General features: G+C 34.6%; 1 protein-coding gene across 6 annotated transcripts in view; it reads right to left on the bottom strand.

The window, feature by feature from the left end:
* The window catches only part of LOC138702941 (uncharacterized), a 257,644-nt gene that overhangs the window by 123,455 nt on the left and 113,788 nt on the right, over positions 1-20,401 (bottom strand). For 5 of the 6 annotated variants that reach the window (XM_069830361.1, XM_069830356.1, XM_069830357.1 and 2 more), the window contains exon 2: positions 3,131-3,239. In XM_069830361.1, coding sequence (XP_069686462.1) covers positions 3,131-3,239 — 109 coding nt within the window. Of the gene's footprint in view, positions 1-3,130; positions 3,240-11,153; positions 11,302-20,401 lie in introns of those variants that run through there. The other variant, XM_069830358.1, reaches the window with a different exon arrangement.

The following is a 20,401-nucleotide window of genomic DNA, read 5'->3' on the forward strand; positions in this document are numbered from 1 at the left end:
TATTTCAAACAAAAAAGTTTAATATAGCCTAATTTTGCTCGTTTTTGCTTCCTTTCCGAGATAAAAATTATTTTATACGAAACATTTCGTAGCATGTTTTGGGAAAGCCATTGATTTAATTCCCGATATGCTCGGTCAATTTAAGAGAGCAGTGTGTTATGATAATAAATGATTGAAAGAATTTTAGTTTTGTCCTTTAAATATGCAGAAATTTGATCAGAAAATCTGTAACATTTTAAAATTCCTTTTCAGTACGAAAAGTAACATTTCTTCAGATCAATATTACGCGAATTTATTGTATGATTAAAACAATACCCCTGTGAGCAAGAGGGTGAGGGTTGTTGTCTTTGGTTGTTTGCTAGTGATTAGGGATGCGAGCCTAAAAATACAACCCTAAGTCAAGAGAGCTTTCTGAGAAAACGGCCAAAATCATCTGCTGCAGATCAAACCCCATTATGAAATCAATACACTTCATAAGCATCAGAAGATTCAGACATGCAGAATTACAGTAATAAAGGACTCCCTGTAAACTTCAGATAGACCTCCATTTCATTTCTTCAGTTTGCATTTTGTTTTTATCAGAGGTTTTAACTGCTCATATCTCACTTCCACATAATAATATCGGTAATGCTAATTGTTGTATAGAATTTCATTTGCGTTCCTTGGCGTGTTTTGAATCTTAACATAACAATGAATAACATTTGAGCAGAATGCTCGACGGCTGTATTGTTACAATACAGTATATAATGAAAAGGAAATGCGGACAAACCTCTCGCACTACAAAGTTAATATTATTGATGACGGCAGCGACGATAATGATGATGCTGATAACACCGGTCAGCAGTGTTTCTTGTCAAGTTTTCCGCACTGATTACGAATATGAAATTAGTTTTCCCCGATCACGTCAGAATTTTCCTCAAATTTTACATTTTCATTTTATGTATAAAGTATAATTAATTTGTAAGCGTTTTTAAATTTTGGAACTTTGTATAACTTTTACAGGCACAGAATATTTTCTTTTAGTTTTTAAACACTTTGAAAAGTTTCAATGACCTTCACCTGTATACCAGGGGTGCGTTTTTTTTTTTTTTTTTTTTTTTTTAATTTTCCCTTATTTTAGACTTATTGAAAACACTCAGAGACAGAATGTCTGAGCCTCTATTGTCCTTAAATATCACGTGTATATATCATAAAACGTACTAAATTACTTTTTAAGCCTCATTATATCGGGTATGCTTATGCATTAATTTATAAGATCTAAAATACTTTGCTAGAAAAATAATTTTTTCGCGAGAAATTGTGGGAATAGTATAACCCTGACCTAAAAATAAATTTGGTGAATAGATTTCCAGTTTTTAGACAAAATTATTGTGTGACCTGTTTTAGTCATCCAATCATAAGTACCGTAAACTGGGGTTACTTTGAACACAGAGGATACTTTGAACATTTTTTTCAGAAAATCCTATTTAGATTTCTACATGCTGCACTTGTTATAGAAGGAGGTAAATTTGGTACAAGAATGATTTTATGATAATTTACCTCCACTTATAACAAGTGCAGCATGTAGAAACCTAAATATGATTTTCTGAACAAATGTTCAAAGTTTCCTCTCTGTTCAAAGTAACCCCAGTTTACGGTAGTACTTTATTTCGTTTACACCCTAAGTCCCTATAATCTACTCTCTTTCAGTTGTGTGTGCCTTATGAAGCAATTTACCGAAGCTTTGGATAAAAATAGCGGTTGTTTTAGGTATCTTTGTGATAAGTTTCCCTCGCTTACTCATGAAAAACTAAAAGCAGGAATTTTTGTAGATCCCCAAATACGCAAGTTAATGTTCATTAGACAATGAATTTGTAAATGTGATGAACGATATGGAGAAAAACGCTTGGAATGGTTTCAAAATGATGGTTCGTAATTTTCTAGGGAATTATAAACACCCTAATTATAAAGAAATTACAGAAAATATGTTTGAGATTTTCAGAATCCTGGGTTGCTATATGAGTGTGAAGGGTCATTTCTTGCATGCCCACCTGGGATGTTTTCCTGAAAATCTAGGCATTTTAGTGAAGAACATGGCAAAAGGTTTCACCAGGACATAAAGAAATGGACACTAGATAGGAAGGGACGTGAAATGTAAGTATGATGGCTGATTACTGCTGAATGTTTAAGAGACTGTCAGAAAGTCAAGAAAACGGAAATTTCAAGCAAAGTGAGCTACAAATATGGCCAGGGTAAGTTACACAAGACTAAATATTATGCTACTAGCTTTATAATTGTTATTAATTCCAATTTTATCACCAATTCTCATTTATGCATGCTTAACAAACATAAACATAATATTCGCGTAGGCTTCCGCGGCTGGTGTACATGGTGTACACACCATAAACACAATATATTTATCTATAAAATAAAACTTTCTCTTATTTTCGTTTTTTGTGATTTGTGAAATATTCTGATGTGATGGGACAATTTGGAGGTCAGTTTCGAATTCAGAACGAAAAATCTGATAAGGATCACCTTTCGAATTCAGAACGAAAAATCTGATAAGGATCACCTATCAGACATAAATCAGCCAAAAAAAAAAAGTTTCAAAATGCACGATTGTGTAATGATTGATTTGAGCATAATTAGTAACTTAATTTCAGATCAGATGCTAAATAACCTAAGATGTTGATAAAGCGTCGTAAAATAACCTACTGAAAAAATTTCAGATTATTATAAAAGAGGACAGGCCCTGTGGTAAGTTAGTTCTGCACTAGCAGGTTTTCTTCAATACAGATTTTTAAGTTACAATGTTATGAAAAAGATTAGAAAATTAAGCAGTGAACATGACACAATTTCATGTAAGCATACTTAATTTCATCTACTTAACGAGTACAAAATTAACTTAACAAGAATATCACACTAAGTAATGTGATCCCTGTATAATCTAAGGGAAGCGACGCATATACAATTCATCTATTGAAAAAAAAGTTTGTCCTTTGGGCATCCACGGTCAGGTGCGAAAGCCTACGAACACTAGATCTAACAAAGTACAGAAACCATTACACCTCAGAGGACCATCATTTTACTACATAACAGTGATAACATCAAACTTCGCCATCTTGAGAATAAAGAGTTTTGCACTCACCTCTCGAAACATATTATTGCAATCTAGCTCTGTGCAACTGCATTGCAATAAAATGGCTGCAAGCACAATACCCCCAATATTTAGCCTCATTTTTGTAATGGTTTTAGACCTGAAACAAAATAAACAGACCGTTATCATTATAATAACTGTAAATGCTCACGAAATACACGAGAGGAAATTGAAACGGAAACAGTATTTACAACAAACAGAGAACAATACACTCCTAATGACTGTTCAAAGTCACAACATAGTATCTAGGAAGGTTCACATAAACAAAGGCTTGCATGATAATGATTATAACACGAACCGATTCCAATCGAAATTAACATCGAGATAATTAAACAACACATGTCCACTTCTTTCACTATCTTCGTCAGTGCTGTAACAGTCCACACAAGGTCATTTCACTGACCTAGAAGAGGGAGTAAGATAGAGAGCAATGATTGCTTAGAAGAGGCATAGATTGAACTTTTTGTCAATGAATAAGGAGTCAGTCAAGCAGATTTTGCTGTTTGCAACGACTCCAACGAGTAAGACACTCTTTCCACCTTTTTTTTTTTTTTAATGGAAACAGTGATGTAACATTTACAGGATGATCCATTCCGACTAATAACACGATTGAAATAAATGTGGTCTCGTTCGATCGGGAATGTGACTACGATGCGAGCATAACCCTGAAATGGCGCCATACATGTGCGAGACGTGGGCGGAAGCCCGCAGCGATTTGCAGCCATTTTGGGCATTGGTGAAAATTTCTGGGCAGTAGCTATATCTCGCGACTCCAATGTGATAGTGTGCTGATTTTTGTGCCAAACGAAAGAACTCGTCTAGATCTGTCGACATAACCCAGACATATTCACATGAAACACACGGTCGTGTCCCAGATACAGCCAGATACTCCATTCTTTTTTTTTTTTTTTTTTTTTTTTTTTTTTACTTGAAAGAAAATTTATAGCCGAAACTTTATGAATTCTTTATTAACAGCAATGCAAAAAGTCCAATCTATAGGGCCTACCTGATTTGAAGGCCAATTTTCTATTATAAAATTCTCGTATTCAAACGCATTTTCTTGAAAAATTGCATTTAGCTTAAAGTTTACCATAATTTTTAACTGAGCCTAGGTTATAGTTCTACACACTTCGTTAGGTAAGTATTTCAAAATTTATAATTTAGGCCTAAATTATGATTTTGTCTCATATTTACTAACTCTTTATTAACTAGCCGGATTAATTTTCTACGCAGCTTTTCTTTCATGTACAAACTTTTCATACATATGCCCGTCTTTGTAATTTACTTAAACCCTGGGTTGGCCATTGTTTTATATACAACGACTGAAGTGATGTAGGTCTACATTTAAGTATTGAATTTCCAGAATTTTAATCCAGTTCTCTGTTGTGGGAAGCCATTACTTAATAAAACAGCTCCTGTTTTAAAAATAGGTTTCACAATTGCATTTTTAAATTTATTTGGGAATTTTCCATTTACTTACTTACTTACTGGCTTTTAAGGAACCCGGAGGTTCAGTGCCGCCCTCACATAAGCCCGCCATTGGTCCCTATCCTGAGCAAGATTAATCCAGTCTCCATCATCATATCCCACCTCCCTCAAATCCATTTTAATATTATCTTCCCATCTACGTCTCGGCCTCCCCAAAGGTCTTTTCCCCTCTGGCCTCCCAACTAACACTCTATATGCATTTCTGGATTCGCCCATACGTGCTCCATGCCCTGCCCATCTCAAACGTCTGGATTTAATGTTCCTAATTATGTCAGGTGAAGGATACAATTCGTGCAGCTCTGCGTTGTGTAACTTTCTCCATTCTCCTGTAACTTCATCCCTTTTAGCCCCAAATATTTTCCTAAGAACCTTATTCTCAAAAGCCCTCAATCTCTGTTCCTCTCTCAAAGTGAGAGTCTAAGTTTCACAGCTATACAGAACAACCGGTAATATAACTGTTTTATAAATTCTAACTTTCAGATTTTTTGACAGCAGACTAGATACAAATGCTTCTCAACCGAATAATAACAGGCATTTCCCATATTTATTCTCCGTTTAATTTCCTCCCAAGTGTCATTTATATTATTTGTTACTGTTGCTCCAAGATATTTGAATTTTTGCACCTATTCGAAGTATAAATCTCCAACTTTTATAGTTCCATTTCGTACAATATTCTGATCACGAGACATAATCATATACTTAGTCTTTTCGGGATTTACTTCCAACCCTATCTCTTTACTTGCTTCAAGTAGAATTTCCGCGTTTCCCTAATCGTTTGTGTTGTGGATTTTCTCCTAACATATTCACGTCATCCGCACAGACAAGCTGATGTAACCCGTTCAATTCCAAATCCTCTGTGTTATCCTGTACTTTCCTAATGGCATATTCTAGAGCGAAGTTAAAAAGTAAAGGTGATAGTGCCTCTCCCTGCTTTAGCCAGCAGTGAATTGGAAAAGCATCAGATAGAAACTGGCCTATACGGACTCTGCTGTAAGTTTCATAATTTATAACCATTTTAAGTATTCATAGATAGTTGCTAACCACTAGGATCGCTAATATCGCCTCATTACAGACAATGCGAAATAGTACCTGCACAGTCTATTGTTTCTAGTACCCTCATAAACTCAAGCTTCGTGACTGTATATACTAAACTGTGCTATAACCTTATCCAATGTCCCGTCCATTTTTTTTTTTTTTTGTCTAGGTGTCCGATTTCCCCGTATTCTTTGTCAGGACGCGCAAAAGTCCCGTATTTTAATCAACTTCATTTCATAATGTAAAATAATTTCTCTAACTGATGTTTACTTCATAAATGAATGTTGAAATTATCATTCTATGTGTAAATGTATGCAAATGTTTTATTTTGAAATCAGCAAGCATGGATGAAGTATATGTATGAAGGATATTTTTGGACAAAAAGATAAGTGCAAAGTACTATCAAGTGACGTAAATAAATTGACATGAATAAACATTGTTTAAAGGCAATGATGTTCTTTCTTTTTTTAACTTTCCTGTTTCAATCTTATTTAATACTTTTTTCGGCAATTCATAACTTCATTTCCTTACAAAAAAACACATCGATAGTAAAAGTGTCCCGAATTTTCATGAGATGTTTATGGCAGGCTTAGTACTTATACCAGTTCTAATTTACAAGCTCTTTGAATTAGAGGATCACAGGAGTTTTACTTTTTGGAATTGAATGGGTTACATCAGCTGCTTGACTATGCAGATGACGTGAATTTGTTAAGAGAAAATCCACAAACTATTAGAGAAAACATGGAAATTTTACTTGATGCAAGTAAAGAGAGATTTGGAAGTAAATTCTGAAAAGACAAAGTATATGATTATGTTCCGTGACCAGAACATTGTACGAAATGCAAATATAAAAATTCGAAATTTATTCTTTGAAGAGGTAGAAAAATTCAAGTATCTTGTAGCAACAGTAACAAATATAAATGACACTCGGGAGGAAATTAAACGCAGAATAAATATGGGAAATCCCCGTTATTATTCGGTCGAGAAGCTTTTGTTATCCGGTCTCCTCTCAAAAAAGCTGAAAGTTAGAATTTATAAAACAGTTATATTACCTACCGGTTGTTTTGTATGGCTGTGAAACTTGAACCCTCAACTCTGAGAGAGGAACAGAGGTTAAGGGTTTGAAAATAAGGTGCTTAGGAAAATATTTAGGGCTAAGAGGGATGAAGTTACAGGAGAATGGAGAAAGTTACACAATGCAGAACTACACGCATTGTATTCTTCATCTGACATAATTAGGAACATTAAATACAGATGTTTCAGATGGGCAGGGCATGTAGCACGTAGAGCGAATCCAGAAATGCATATAGTGTGTTAATTGAGAGGCAAGAGGGGAAAAAAAGGCCTTTGGAGAGGCCAAGACGTAGATGGGAGGATAATATTAAAATGAATTTGAGGGAGATGAGATATGTTGGTAAGGACTGGATTAATCTTGCTCAGGATAGGAACCGATGGCGGACGTATGTGAGGGTGGCAACGAAACTCCGGGTTCTCTGAAAGCCGTAAGTGCCTTCGAGTGTTGCGGTTTTATATCTCAAACACTGAGCGAGAAGGGATTTTCGACGTATAACCACAGTCTAGTATATAGTCACGAAACTCAATACGCAGTAAATATGCATCCATAGATAGTTGTCAACCACTAGGATCACTACTATCGCCTCATTACAGACAATGCGAAATAGTACCGGCACAGTCTATTGTTCCTAGTTCAAAACTCAAGTTTCGTGACTGTATAGTGTATATACTAGACAGACTGTGATTCTGATCGACGAAGGATCAATCCCGCATATCCCGTCAACTTCTGAATTATCCCCCTAAGGGAAGAAAATCACTCAGAAGGCAACTTAAACGCTGGCAAGAGACCGTTACAGGTCACTGGCCTAATACGTGAGAGGCAGAAGAGGAAGAACAGAAGAATTCGTCTGTCATGTTCAAATGTGGAAACTATTCTCAGCCTTTATATTCAAGAGCAGAATAGTTAAATGATGCAAACCTGTGTAAGATTTGCTGTTTGGGATCAGATTGAACTCGCCACGGTTTGTGGATTAGTCAGAGTACTTTTCAATAGTTTTTTCACCCCCTAAATATGTGTAAAATTATGTTAAACAATGAGTGGAAATAGGTCTACTTTTCAAGAAAAAAAATTATTTATGTAATTTAATATTCATAATATTGAAGTTATCAGGAAATTTGTAACAATTAAAATTTTATTAGTAGGCCCTCCTCGATTCCTACATGTTGTTATACATAATATTAATTTTACATGCCACATTCTAACTGATATTTCCATGAAATATTAACCGAAATCACGATAAAATAAGAATCGAAACAGAGGTAAAATAATCACTACAAAATCACATCCTACTGACAAATTTTGTCTAAAGTCATCTCTCGGGGACAGTGTTCTTTTACGGTCGCAAATCTACGATATGAGACCTATAGCTTTACAGAGGAAGTCATGCTACGGATTCTTAGGATCTTTAAAATCGATCGATTTTTATCGTCCTTTAAAATCCCCCGCCTTTGCCCAGGTTTTGAAGCCGTAAACCAGCATGGTAAACATAAAAATACAAATTAATTGTATTAAAAACTTTAAATTGAAATTCTGTAGGCCTACCCTATGTTAACTGACTGCAAAAATGTAGGAAATATTAGTAGGCTAACTGAAGATTAATTTCACGAAAACCTTTTATATATCGATGTATGCATTTGATTACATATAATTTTAGCTAACGATAGGCTATAAATGTACAACTTTTAACAGTAGCAACCATGGATAAACTGAAGCATTCAAATTAGTAAAAAATACGAAATTTCTCAGTTCTCACATTAGGTACGTCTACCCTGAAGGCAATGTTACATATCGTTGGTTTACAAGCAAAACACATTAAGTAAAAAATATTACTTCTGACAAAAATGCATATATCGTCCTATTACTAGTAAAACCAGTTAAGTCCAGTAATACAAGTTTTGTAAAAACAGCAATTAAAACTTTATTAATGCACGAAAAATCGTAATAAATTCTTTAAATAAAGTATTTGGTTTGTTGCCTTCAACATTTCGGACTTTTCGATTTTACTAGAATACAGAGCACAGAAAGACAAGTCGGGGACTGTACTTAACTTATTTTACACAAAAAGTGGACTTAATCGGTTTTACTAGTAATAGGACGATATAATGTACATAATGTAGGCTTTGTGTATAAACTTAGAATTGGGAAATGAAATACACTTTAAAAGAAACAACTTAGCCTAGGCTACTAGAAATAATATTTTGAGAATTCAGTTTTGTCGGAAGAAAAATGCCTTTTTCTCAGAAGTAATATTTTTGACTTAATATGATTTGCTTGTAAGCCGACGATATTGTCAAGATCTAAATCTGTATCAATACGCTGCTTCTAGATTGGTAAAGCTGTCCACAATGTCAGTGATCAATCCTTCAGTTGCCAGTACTCCTTTTCAATTTTAATTACATAATCATTTTTTTTTTCATAACGAGAGACTACATTGCCTTTTAACTGAGACATGCATTTCGATAAGATAACAGCCAATTAATTTCAATTCGGAATCTCACACACTTCCACTATCGGAATGTCACATTCATTTGTCGGTCCTATGAACTATATAAGTCAAAATGCAATACTTCGTTTCGTTTTATGACCAAGTATGGGCGTCGCGTTCATTTATTACAAAAGCGGCTTCCTATGTTTTGATAGATTTTTTTTTTTGCACGCATCAGTAGAAACGATGTTGTCATGTTTTCATTTTTTCGTTGTTAATGTGACAAAATAATTGAGGAATTAGCAGTAGGCCTACTGTTATTTGTCCACGTGGAGGTGACAAATACAGTACTTAACATTTTGGAAATTCTGAAAGATTATTACCAGAGAACTCGTGTCTCTTTCTTTCGGTTGGGGGGGGGGGGGTGTGATCAATATATACAGCGCAGTATACCTAACACAGCCCCAACAATACCGTAATTAAAAATAAAAGAAAAGCATTCACTCTGATATCGTTTATATAATATGAATGCAGTAACTATACATTAATATAGGCCTACAGTACAGAGTTCGTCAAAAACGAAATACTATATAGGAACATGAAATTTTGTTTGACGAAATAATTAGGCCTACTCATTCGTTAAATAAATTTCGCATTATGGACTAGGCCTACTCACTGACCACCTTAAAGTCCTCATTTTCTGAAAATTTACACTAGGCCTATACCCAAAACTCGTGTATTTTCGCGATTTAGAAAATGCAAGGTTCTGGATCCTTAACAAAACTAATTCTCTGAAACTACTTCTACTACTAGGACTCTTCTTGAGTAGGCCTACTTCTAGAAAACGTAGTTGTATTGTCTACAAGAAAATGTAAGATGTACTCCTCAATATGTCATAATAAGACATGGATGATACAAGATGATATCCTTATCAAAAAGAAAAGTTAAACATCCAAAACAAAATTTTGTTACCGACACCTACAATACAGCAGGACTACTCAATCTACGTTTGCTATTCTGAAAGGACTTTCCATGAGTTACAAAGCCTTTTAATTGTAGGATAATTTTCATTCACTCACTTTTCTAATACTTGCTCTCATTTTTTAAAATAAAGTTCCTTATTTTTTGCATTAAATATTGTGAACTCTTTAAAATGTCAATGTGACCTTTACACGAGTTTTATCATATTTGCATTATGACCCAAATATTTTACTAAAATGGATTTGAGGGAGGTGGGGTATGATGGTAGGGACTGAATTAATCTTGCTTAGGACAGGGACCACTGGCGGGCTTATGTGAGGGTGGCAATGAACCTCCGGGTTCCTTAAAAGCGATTTGTAAGTATATTTTTATCCTATATATTACACTCAGTTTAACTGAAAAATTTTTAAAGTCCTAAACTTTTAACTATTAATTAAGTTTCTAAATTACTGTAATTTACAGCAATATACATCCGTGCAGATCATAAGTAGGCCTAGTACTCCAAAAATAATTTTGAAACAATTGTTAAAAGCATGATAATCAATGGTTGCATTAAAAATAGACATTTTAGGCTAATATCTAAACGAAATAATTTGTACAACAATAGAAAAAATTAACTGAACCACCCTATACGGAAAAAAAAAATGAAAAAAAAAACTATAGTTCTCGTTACAGTAAAGAAATTCCTGATCAGATATGGTATATATGTTAACGTAAACGCAAAAAGTGTTAAATAGCCTAATAAAATAAATTTCACATTTCCTTTCAGTCCAATGTAGGTTATGTTTTAAATTAAATACAGGATTTCTAGGCCAAAAACTTTTAAGTCGTATTTATTTTGCGTTAAAATGTTCGGACAATTTATTCATTGGCCTTCGAACTCTTATTGTAATCTAATATGGGTCCATACGATTAGGTTAGGACAGTGTAAACAAAGTCAAGAAACTAAAGTAGAGAACTAAATCCGCAATCCCATTGTATTATTACATATATATTTCAAATCTACTCACTCTTCAAAGTTATATTATCCTTTTACGCTGATTGATACAACAATTGTAACACCACTAACTCACACGCCACAATGAAGCACGCCATTTTCTCCACCAGTACTGATATACTCTCAGAGATGTCTCTACGCGTAATGTCGCAGCGCAGAACTTTACAAAAAAAAAAATCCTCGAGGGGGATTTATTCCTGCTACGTCAAAACTTTATATAACGTCAGTGAAAAAAGACCGTGACGTATTTGAAAACAACAGGTCATCCAAGGCCGGTTTAGTCTTCATTTGTCTCTACTACAGTGCAGATATAACAGTCTTTGGATATTCCAATGTATACAGTCATTACAGTCCTTGCACACGTATACCCAAATTTTTATACACATCTTTTGTAATGGATAAATCAACAAAATTAAGTTGCTCTATAGAGAGAAAGACAAATGAAACGGACACAGCGAGCGAGAGCGGCAGTTAGAATTGTTCATCTCTACAGACACCAATAAATGTTGCAGTAATATACTGAAATAGATCATTATCTCACCCTTAATGGAAATGGGGCATTGTTCGTTTTTCCCGTGTACCCTTCACATGTCTTCATAAACCTACTGATTTTCCATCTCAAAAATTGTTTTTAGACTTTAATGTTCTTAAAATAAGACAAATTTATTATATTGTATTAATAAAATTCATACACAAAAATCGAAATAATTTTGAATTGTATTCGCATAGTTGTGAAACAAAAAAGTATGAATTCTTTAAGATTGTTTGAACCAAAATGCAACACTGTTACAGTATTTAATCATAGTAGTAATAATTTAGGCCCAAGAATATATAACAAATTTATATTTAAATATCCTAATCTTGTCAATTCTAATAGTTCTAGTATTAAATAAAAATTATGTATGGATTTTATAAAAATTGAAAAATAGTAAATTTAAATTTTCTTATTGCCTAGTAGGCATAGACAAATTGTATTATGCTTCTTAATTTCAATTCAGGAATCCGCCCCTGAGCACGAGTTTCATCTTTCAGGGGGAAGTTCAAGTTTTTCGGTTTATTTATATTTTAAGTTACAAAATGAATGAATGAATGAATGAATGAGTGAATGAATAAATGAATAAATAAATGAATGAATAAATGAATGAATAAATGAATGAATGAATAAATAAATGAATCAATAAATAAGTGAATAAATAAATAAATAAATAAATAAATAAATAAATAAATGAATGAATAAATAAATGAATAAATATAAATATATATATATAAAATAAATATAAATAAACATATACAGTATATATAAGTAATTAAATAAGTAAATAAATAAATAGGTCTAAATAAATAAATAAATAAATATATATATATATATATATATATATATATATATATATATATATATATATATGAAATGTGATTGAAAGTATTTAAGATTTCGTTAGTTCCGTGAAATTTTTTATTTATGTTTTAGTGTGTGGTGTGGTTAAAAGATGTATTCTTTTGCCACTAAAATTTTAAATGGTTTAGCTTATCCTGGATGCACTTTAACTCATATTCTTAGAAATGTCACTTGTACCCCTTTGCTTCTGACTCTCTCATATCTGTTATTTAAATTGTTTTTATTTAGAATAACGTATTAAATTAGAAGCAGTTGCGCTAAATTAATATAAATTGCTATTGTCGTAAGGGAATAGTCATTAAATGTAGTTTATTGAATGGCTGTGTAGCTACAACATTTCTATACTCTTGAGAGAATATGGAGAATCAATTTTATTTTAACATGTACAATATGTATATCTCTGATTGAAGTGCTGACTGATATGTATAGTCTTGGAAAACGTTTTGTTGCACAGATAATTTGTAACTCCCAGGAAGGAGACAGTGCGCATAATCAGACATACAACGAAACAAAACTAATTTTATTACAACTACAGTCCCGTCGCTCTTATTTCCGGCAGCCAATCACGTTGCAGGTCGGCTACATTTAAACGTGTGCGTCTTTTCATTCACTCCTGATGACGTTATGCACTTCCTAAGGCTCGATAAATACTTAATATAATCGCCCGCCATTTTGGCTCTTTCGTTGTGTTCGCAGAATGCACACCAGGACGTTATTTGCCGCTCAATTATTTGCTCAATTACAGTGCGTTTGATTTATTATTTTAGGAGCTACGATATGATAGTGTTTAACGGTGCGGCAAATAGATTCCTCGTCTGGTAACTCGACAACGAAAGAACAAAAATGGCGAACGATACTACCTACCTAGACTTTATAGAGCCTTCACTTCATAAGGCGTAAGCAAAGAGGAGGAGCTACGTCGGAAATAACAGCGACACGATAGTCCTCTTGTGAACCAAGTCGCACGACTTCTGATCATGCGCACTACCTCCTTTCTGAGACTTACAAAGTACAGTGGAACCTCTTAAGTTCGACAGAAATAAAGTTCGACATCCTATAGTTCGACTGCTTACATAGGAGAATTAGATACGCCCCTATACGGGCACTAAGAAATGGATTTGCCGTTTGAATGGGAATTGGTCCTGTGTCTTGTAGTGATAATTTTGTTAAAGGAAAACAGAATATTTTTTTGATTAGGACATCCATACTGATCACTGATTTTAAATTAATGAACTCTTCTTTTTCTATTTGAGAATTGTGCCGTTTGTGAGACGGAACTGTCGAAACCCACTGTGGTACTAGAAGCGCATACACAAGTCTCGGGGCGGGCAGGAAATGCAAGTACAGTACTGTATTCGTTGATGGATAACCAATAAGAATTTGTATTCATTTCACCTGCCACACCCACTACCCTTATTGGTCAGAACTTTCAATTCTGTTCTGTCGAACTTAGGAGAGTCCACTGTATCTGTACGACAAAACTTTTTTCTAAGACTGTACATCTATTACCAGCCAGAACCTACATCTCACTTGACTGTATGTATCGAAGGGAAAACAATTGTTTGTATACATCTGAAGTCTGATTAGTGTAATATGTATCTAGTCAGCGATATATGCAATGGAGGGGGAAAGGAACTGGCCACCTTATCCCATTATCTCCTGGCCTAGTTTCCTCACGAGTGATGCCTAGTTAATGTCACTTGTGGAGTCCAGACCTGTCTTCGAACAGTTGACTAAACAACAAACATTGTGTATACTGCTTAGCTGTAAAAATGAGAAAACTTTCAACTCCTACATAGATTTCGTTCTTTTCCGAGTTTAACATAATGTCTGATGTTTATTTATTTATTTATTTTTTATTTATTTATTTATTTTTTATTTATTTGTTTTTAAATTAATTAATTAATTAATTAATTAATTAATTAATTAATGTATTTATTTATTTAATACTTTACACTTGAGCTACATTAGGCATTGCAGCCCGAAAGAGCAGAAGCTCGTGCTCGGGCGCAGTTCAGATCAGTTATACAAAATATATCACAAAATTAAGAGAGTTCATTCAGCACAATAACATTAATAGCATGTAATAATAGGGTCTATATACAAATAGAAAATACAAAAGTACATGAATATTAGAGTATCAATTTTTAACTCAATTAGCTTAAACAATTAAATAATTCTGTGGTGTTTGGGTAAAGGGAGATAAGTCATAAAAATGAGTTCGGAGATAAGTGAAAATTAAACTTGGAACCCTTGTTACAAATAATTTTCTAAACAAATAAAACACATCAACTGCTAGTGTTTTTTCATTTTTGCACACCCACTTGTATAATTCAACTTGTGTGTTCATCTGGGGAACAAAATTCCACCTGGACAAAAAAATGACTTATACCCCTTTACCCGAACACCACAGAATTAATCTGATCTGTTTCTTAAATCTGTGTGTGTTAAGTGTACGTAGATCAGGGTAAGCTCTATATATATATTATATTATATATTTTGGGTCCAAAATTCATGCTGTTTTAATCCAGCAGTTGTGTGGCATTTGGAAGTATTTAGAAAGAAACTGTAGTTTTGTCTCGTATGGTATTCATGAGGATCAAATTTAAATTTATTGTGATTTTTATGGAAGTAAATCAGCAATGTTTGTTTATATATTTGTTCTAGATTTGATACATCAAATTCCTGAAAAATTTGTTGGGTTGAATCTACATTTTCTGAGGTGAGCTTTTTCGAAATTAAGTTCCTTTTTTAAAATACGAATTAATGATTTTCGAAATAGAGGTTAGCTTTCCGAAATTGAGGTTGAAAAGGTATAATAGTTGGCGCAAATTTCAGGGACTTCCCTTGGTCACTTGTTCCTCAAGATCTCTTTCGCTCTAGTAATTCCCTGGTTTGTATCCTGTAAGAACGATGCGGTACAGTGAGTTCTCATTTCCCCTTGAATCAGAGATAAGAAGATGCGTTGTGGTTGAAAGTCTTATTTGGAAAGGAAACAATTGGAACGCCGTATTTGTGCGTACTAATTCCGCGTGGATGCGTCAGAATTGAATCTAATACTTTGACATGGAAAGTAATGTTCTAGAATTTTTTAGACATTATGTTAATCGGTAGTTCTCGTGTTAGTAGGTCAACAAAGCTCACGCCACACGATCGGCTAACTTCGGGTTCAATAGGAAGCTAGATAACCACTACACTAGCAAGGACGACAAAGTATGGGATATATACACTCCCGAATGAATATTCATGATGAGCAGAACCCATCAAATTACCTTACACGCTAGAACAATGGTTATGAATTAAGAAAGGACTGCGGAATTTATTATGTATGTACGTATGTACAGAGGTGTGAAAATTATTAGAATAATCTTAATTTTAAAGGTTTTTTAATAGTTCCTTCACAAATATTCATTGAATTGATGAATATTGGTATATAATATTACTATACTGATGTAGGATATATTTACTACTAACAATGCCGGAAAGCATTGTTGTACATTGGTATTTTTCTTATTTTACAATTGTTATGGGAATTCAGAAATTATTATATTATGTTGGCGGAATTGGAAACATAAAAAATTAATTAAGAAATGCTTTAAACAAATTGTTCTTTGCGTTTACATTGTTGTGAAGGTTCAAATGAACGTATACATCTGTTTTGTGCATATAATTTTTTTATGTTTCCAATTCCGCCAACATAATATAATAATTTCTGAATTCTCATAAAAATTGTAAAATAAGAAAAATACCAATGTACAACAATGCTTTCCGGCATTGTTAGTAGTAAATATATCCTACATCAGTATAGTAATATATACCAATATTCATCAATTCAATTAATATTTGTGAAGGAACTATTAAAAAAACCTTTAAAATTAAGATTATTCTAATAATTTTCACACCTCTGTATTTACACAGCAAGTGGGCAAACACCTGGTGGCAGTGGTAACTTAATTATACAATAAAAATAATATACAATACAATTAATACACAATAATTACAATTAATAAAAACATTCAAAAATTATATTATGGATGTAGTAGTGCTGTAAAGGTAGGAAGCCACTTATCAGAAGACTTCGCAGTTACAAAAGACCTACGCCATGCTCACTTGCTCCAACTCTTTTCAAGATTTATCTCCAAGCAATTTTGGAATAGTGGAGGAAGAAATGTGGTCAGATGGGTGTACCAGTGGGGGAAGATACGTTATATAGCCTACATTTCGCTGATGATCAAATGCTGATAGCGGCAGATGAAGATTCCAGCTATATGTTTCGTAAATTGAGTGTGGCTTATAAGGAAGGGGGCCTATCAATTAATTTCAAGAAAACAAAATACTGTACATGATTGTGGGTAGTCGCAGCAAGGTACATTTAGATACTGAGGATACACAAATAGAAAATTCTGAGTCATTCAAATATTTGGGTGTTACCCTCAACAGTCAGGCCAAAAGTGATGAAGATATTAATAATAAGATTAGTCAAGGAAAGAGGGCCATAAGACAATTAAATACACTCCTGTGGAATGACAAGGTAACAAGGAAAACCAAGACAAATATATATAAAACTATAATAGAAAGTATATGTACCTATGGATCTGAAACTTGGGAAATGAGAGACAGGATGAAGAAAAAATTGTTGGCTTTAGAAGTGGATTACTGGCGCCGTAGTTGTCAAATTTCGAGGATGGACCACATTAGGAATCAGGATGTCCGTAATACACTGTGTCCGGGACAAAATTTACCAATAAGAAAGTTTAATAACTCGCGTAATAATGGAGATAGGAAAATGAAATTTGCGGCAAATGAAAGAAGGACATTTTAAGTTTTATGTGTGCTGTTGGCAACATTTAGACATTGTTGTTGACATAGCTGTAATTAAAATGGCGTTCACAGTGCAACAAAAAGTTCAATGCTGCTATTGGCTTGCCGAATTCAAGTATCCGAAGATAGTGGAGAGAAGATTTAGACAACAGTGGCCTGAGAAGCAACCACCAGATAGGCACACAATAACAACTTGGCATAGAAAGCTTTTTGAGACCGGTTCTCTTGTAGAGAAAACACCACGCGGGAAGAAAGTGACAGAAGCACAAGTCGACAGAATTCAGCAAGCTTTCCAACGGAGCCCGTGTAAGTCTGTTCGCCGTGCCAGCAGAGAACTTGCAATTCCAAAGTCAACTATCCACGATGTTCTGCACAAGAGGTTATGTCTGCATGCATAAAAGATTCAATTGGTTCAAAAGTTGAAACCAAACGACTTGCCTGCACGATATGATTTCGCTAGTGACATGCTGTTGAAAATTGATATTGAAAATGGATATCTGCAGAAGGTCGTGTTTAGTGATGAGTCCACCTTCCACGTCTGTGGGATCGTCAACAGGCATAATTGTCGCATCTGGGGATCAGAAAATCCGCATGTAGTGAGGGAATTGGAAAGAGACAGCCCTAAGATTAATGTTTGGTGCGGACTTACACATGAAACTGTGATTGGACCGTTCTTTTTTGTGGAAAACACTATCAATGGAAATGTGTATCTTGATATGCTGCAAAATTACGCCATTCCTCAAATTCCACAGGGATATGTTTTCCAACAAGACGGAGCTCCGCCTCATTATGCATTACATGTTACAGTTCACTTGAATGAATGCTTTCCTCAGCGATGGATTGATCGAGGTGGACCTACAGCATGGCCTCCCAGATCCCCAGACCTAACCCCACTGGACTTCTTTTTTTGGGGATACATAAAAGACATTGTGTACAAGACTGTAGTGGCAGATTTGGAGGATCTGCGTCGGAGAATTGTCGCTGCTTGTGCAACTGTCACTTCAGAGATGTTACGAAACACATGGCAAGAACTTGAATATCGCCTGGACATCTGTCGTGCTACAAGAGGTGCACACATAGAAGTTTATTAGTGGTCATTCGAAACTTTGGAAGTCCCTTTGTCAATTCCCGCAAACAGCATTTTCATCCATCAATTATTTTGTGAGTTATTAAACTTTCTTATTAGTAAATTTTGTCCCGGACACCCTGTATAATGCAGGTATCAGGAAATATCTTACAATCAGTGGAAACTAAACGCCTGATATGGTATGGGCATCTCCAGAGAATGTCAGCCGACCGCTGGCCTAATAAGGTCTTCAACTGGACTCCCCCGGAAGAAAAGAGAAGAAGAATGCCAATGAAAAAATGGAGCAAGGAGGTTCAGGAGGATATGGTCTGCAGGGGTCTACAAATGGGCGATTGGCAAAACCAGAGTACCTGGAAGTTGAGAAGCGGGAGACGGCGACAGCCGTAAAATTACTCGCAATACATACATACAAAAACACTTTAAAAGAAGTCGCCCTAAATAAGGGTTCGATAGATCGGCCTACTAATCAATTCACAATGAACAATGATTGAAAACAATTATGTGACAATTTGAAAGAAAAAGAAAACATTAAGATAAATGATACGAAAACATAGGAAATCATTGTTGGGTACAAATGATTACTAATTATAGCTAAGGATGATTTTAACACATGAGATTCTATGGCATCAATCGTTGCGTCAGAAATTTTAAATTGTTTAAGTTGATTTAAAGTTTCTCGTGGGATCGTGCCACGGGCACCGAACATGAGCCCAAAAACTGTCCAATGTGTGATGTGGTATTGTGCTCCAAGATGCTGACAACAAGGCTCATAGATGACTTGTTTTTCACGACACACCTCTTGTGGCTGTTGCTCATGCATCTCGAAACGGATTGTGGGATCAAGAATGACACCCTTATCCTTCTGCCGATCAATTATGATGATATCAGCACGTCTAGTAGAGCCATCAGAAGAGACGCAACCAACCTCCTCATAAACCTCATAGGAAGCATTCTGACGGAAAATAACCTAATTAATAAGTGAACTTAAATTTCCATTGGAACCTATATAATTATGTATAGGCCTACATAAGTTTCACATTGGTATTGATAATTTTTCACTTCACTCTCATGTCACTCACTGCACTGGCACTATGACACATTTCACTGACACTTCAGAACACATTTCATTGACACTATAAATTATCATTGATCGGAACTATTCACTGCCACTTTAAAGGCTGGTTCACAATTAACCGGGAATGGAAACTACAACGAGAACGAGAACGGAAAAATTGTTAAAGTAAATGTATTTAAATGTGAACATTCACAATTAACTGTTGTGAATGCTCACATTTAAATACATTTATTTTAACATTATTTCCATTCTTGTTCTCGTTGTCGTTTCCGTCCCCGGTTTATTGTGAACCAGCCTTTAATCGTAACTTCACTGACTCACCACGCTTCACTGATACAGCAGTTCAAATAAGACAAACAATTACACCCTTATTGTTCCGTACAATCGTACTTACAAACAGAACTACATTAAACTAAACATTTCTAGTCCAACACTCTCTTACAATCTACTTTAATCCTCTTACAAGCTATTTTATAACTATACTAGTTACCTATGCGAAGAATTTAGTTTGGAGAAAATGTGGAGTACACCATTCATTCATAGTTTTCTGCTCAAGGGCAGATCCTTAACTGCAATTCCAGCATTCCCCAACCTTCCCTTTCCCCCCCTTCCTCTTAGTCAACGCATACGATCCATAGCCTATATCTTAATGTCGACTGTCATCTGACATCTTCTTCGGCCCCGAATTTTTCTCCCGTTCACTATTCCTTCCAGTGCATCCTTCAGTAAGCAATTTCTTCTTAGCCACTGACCCAGCCAATTCCTTTTTCTCTTCCTAATAATTTTCATAATTATTCTTTCTTCACCAACTCTTTCCAACACAGCTTCATTTTTTATTCTGTCTGTCCATATCACACGCTCCATTCTTTTCTATATCCATAT

The sequence above is a fragment of the Periplaneta americana genome, chromosome 7, assembly GCF_040183065.1.
Source record: "Periplaneta americana isolate PAMFEO1 chromosome 7, P.americana_PAMFEO1_priV1, whole genome shotgun sequence".
NCBI classification, from domain to species: domain Eukaryota; kingdom Metazoa; phylum Arthropoda; class Insecta; order Blattodea; family Blattidae; genus Periplaneta; species Periplaneta americana.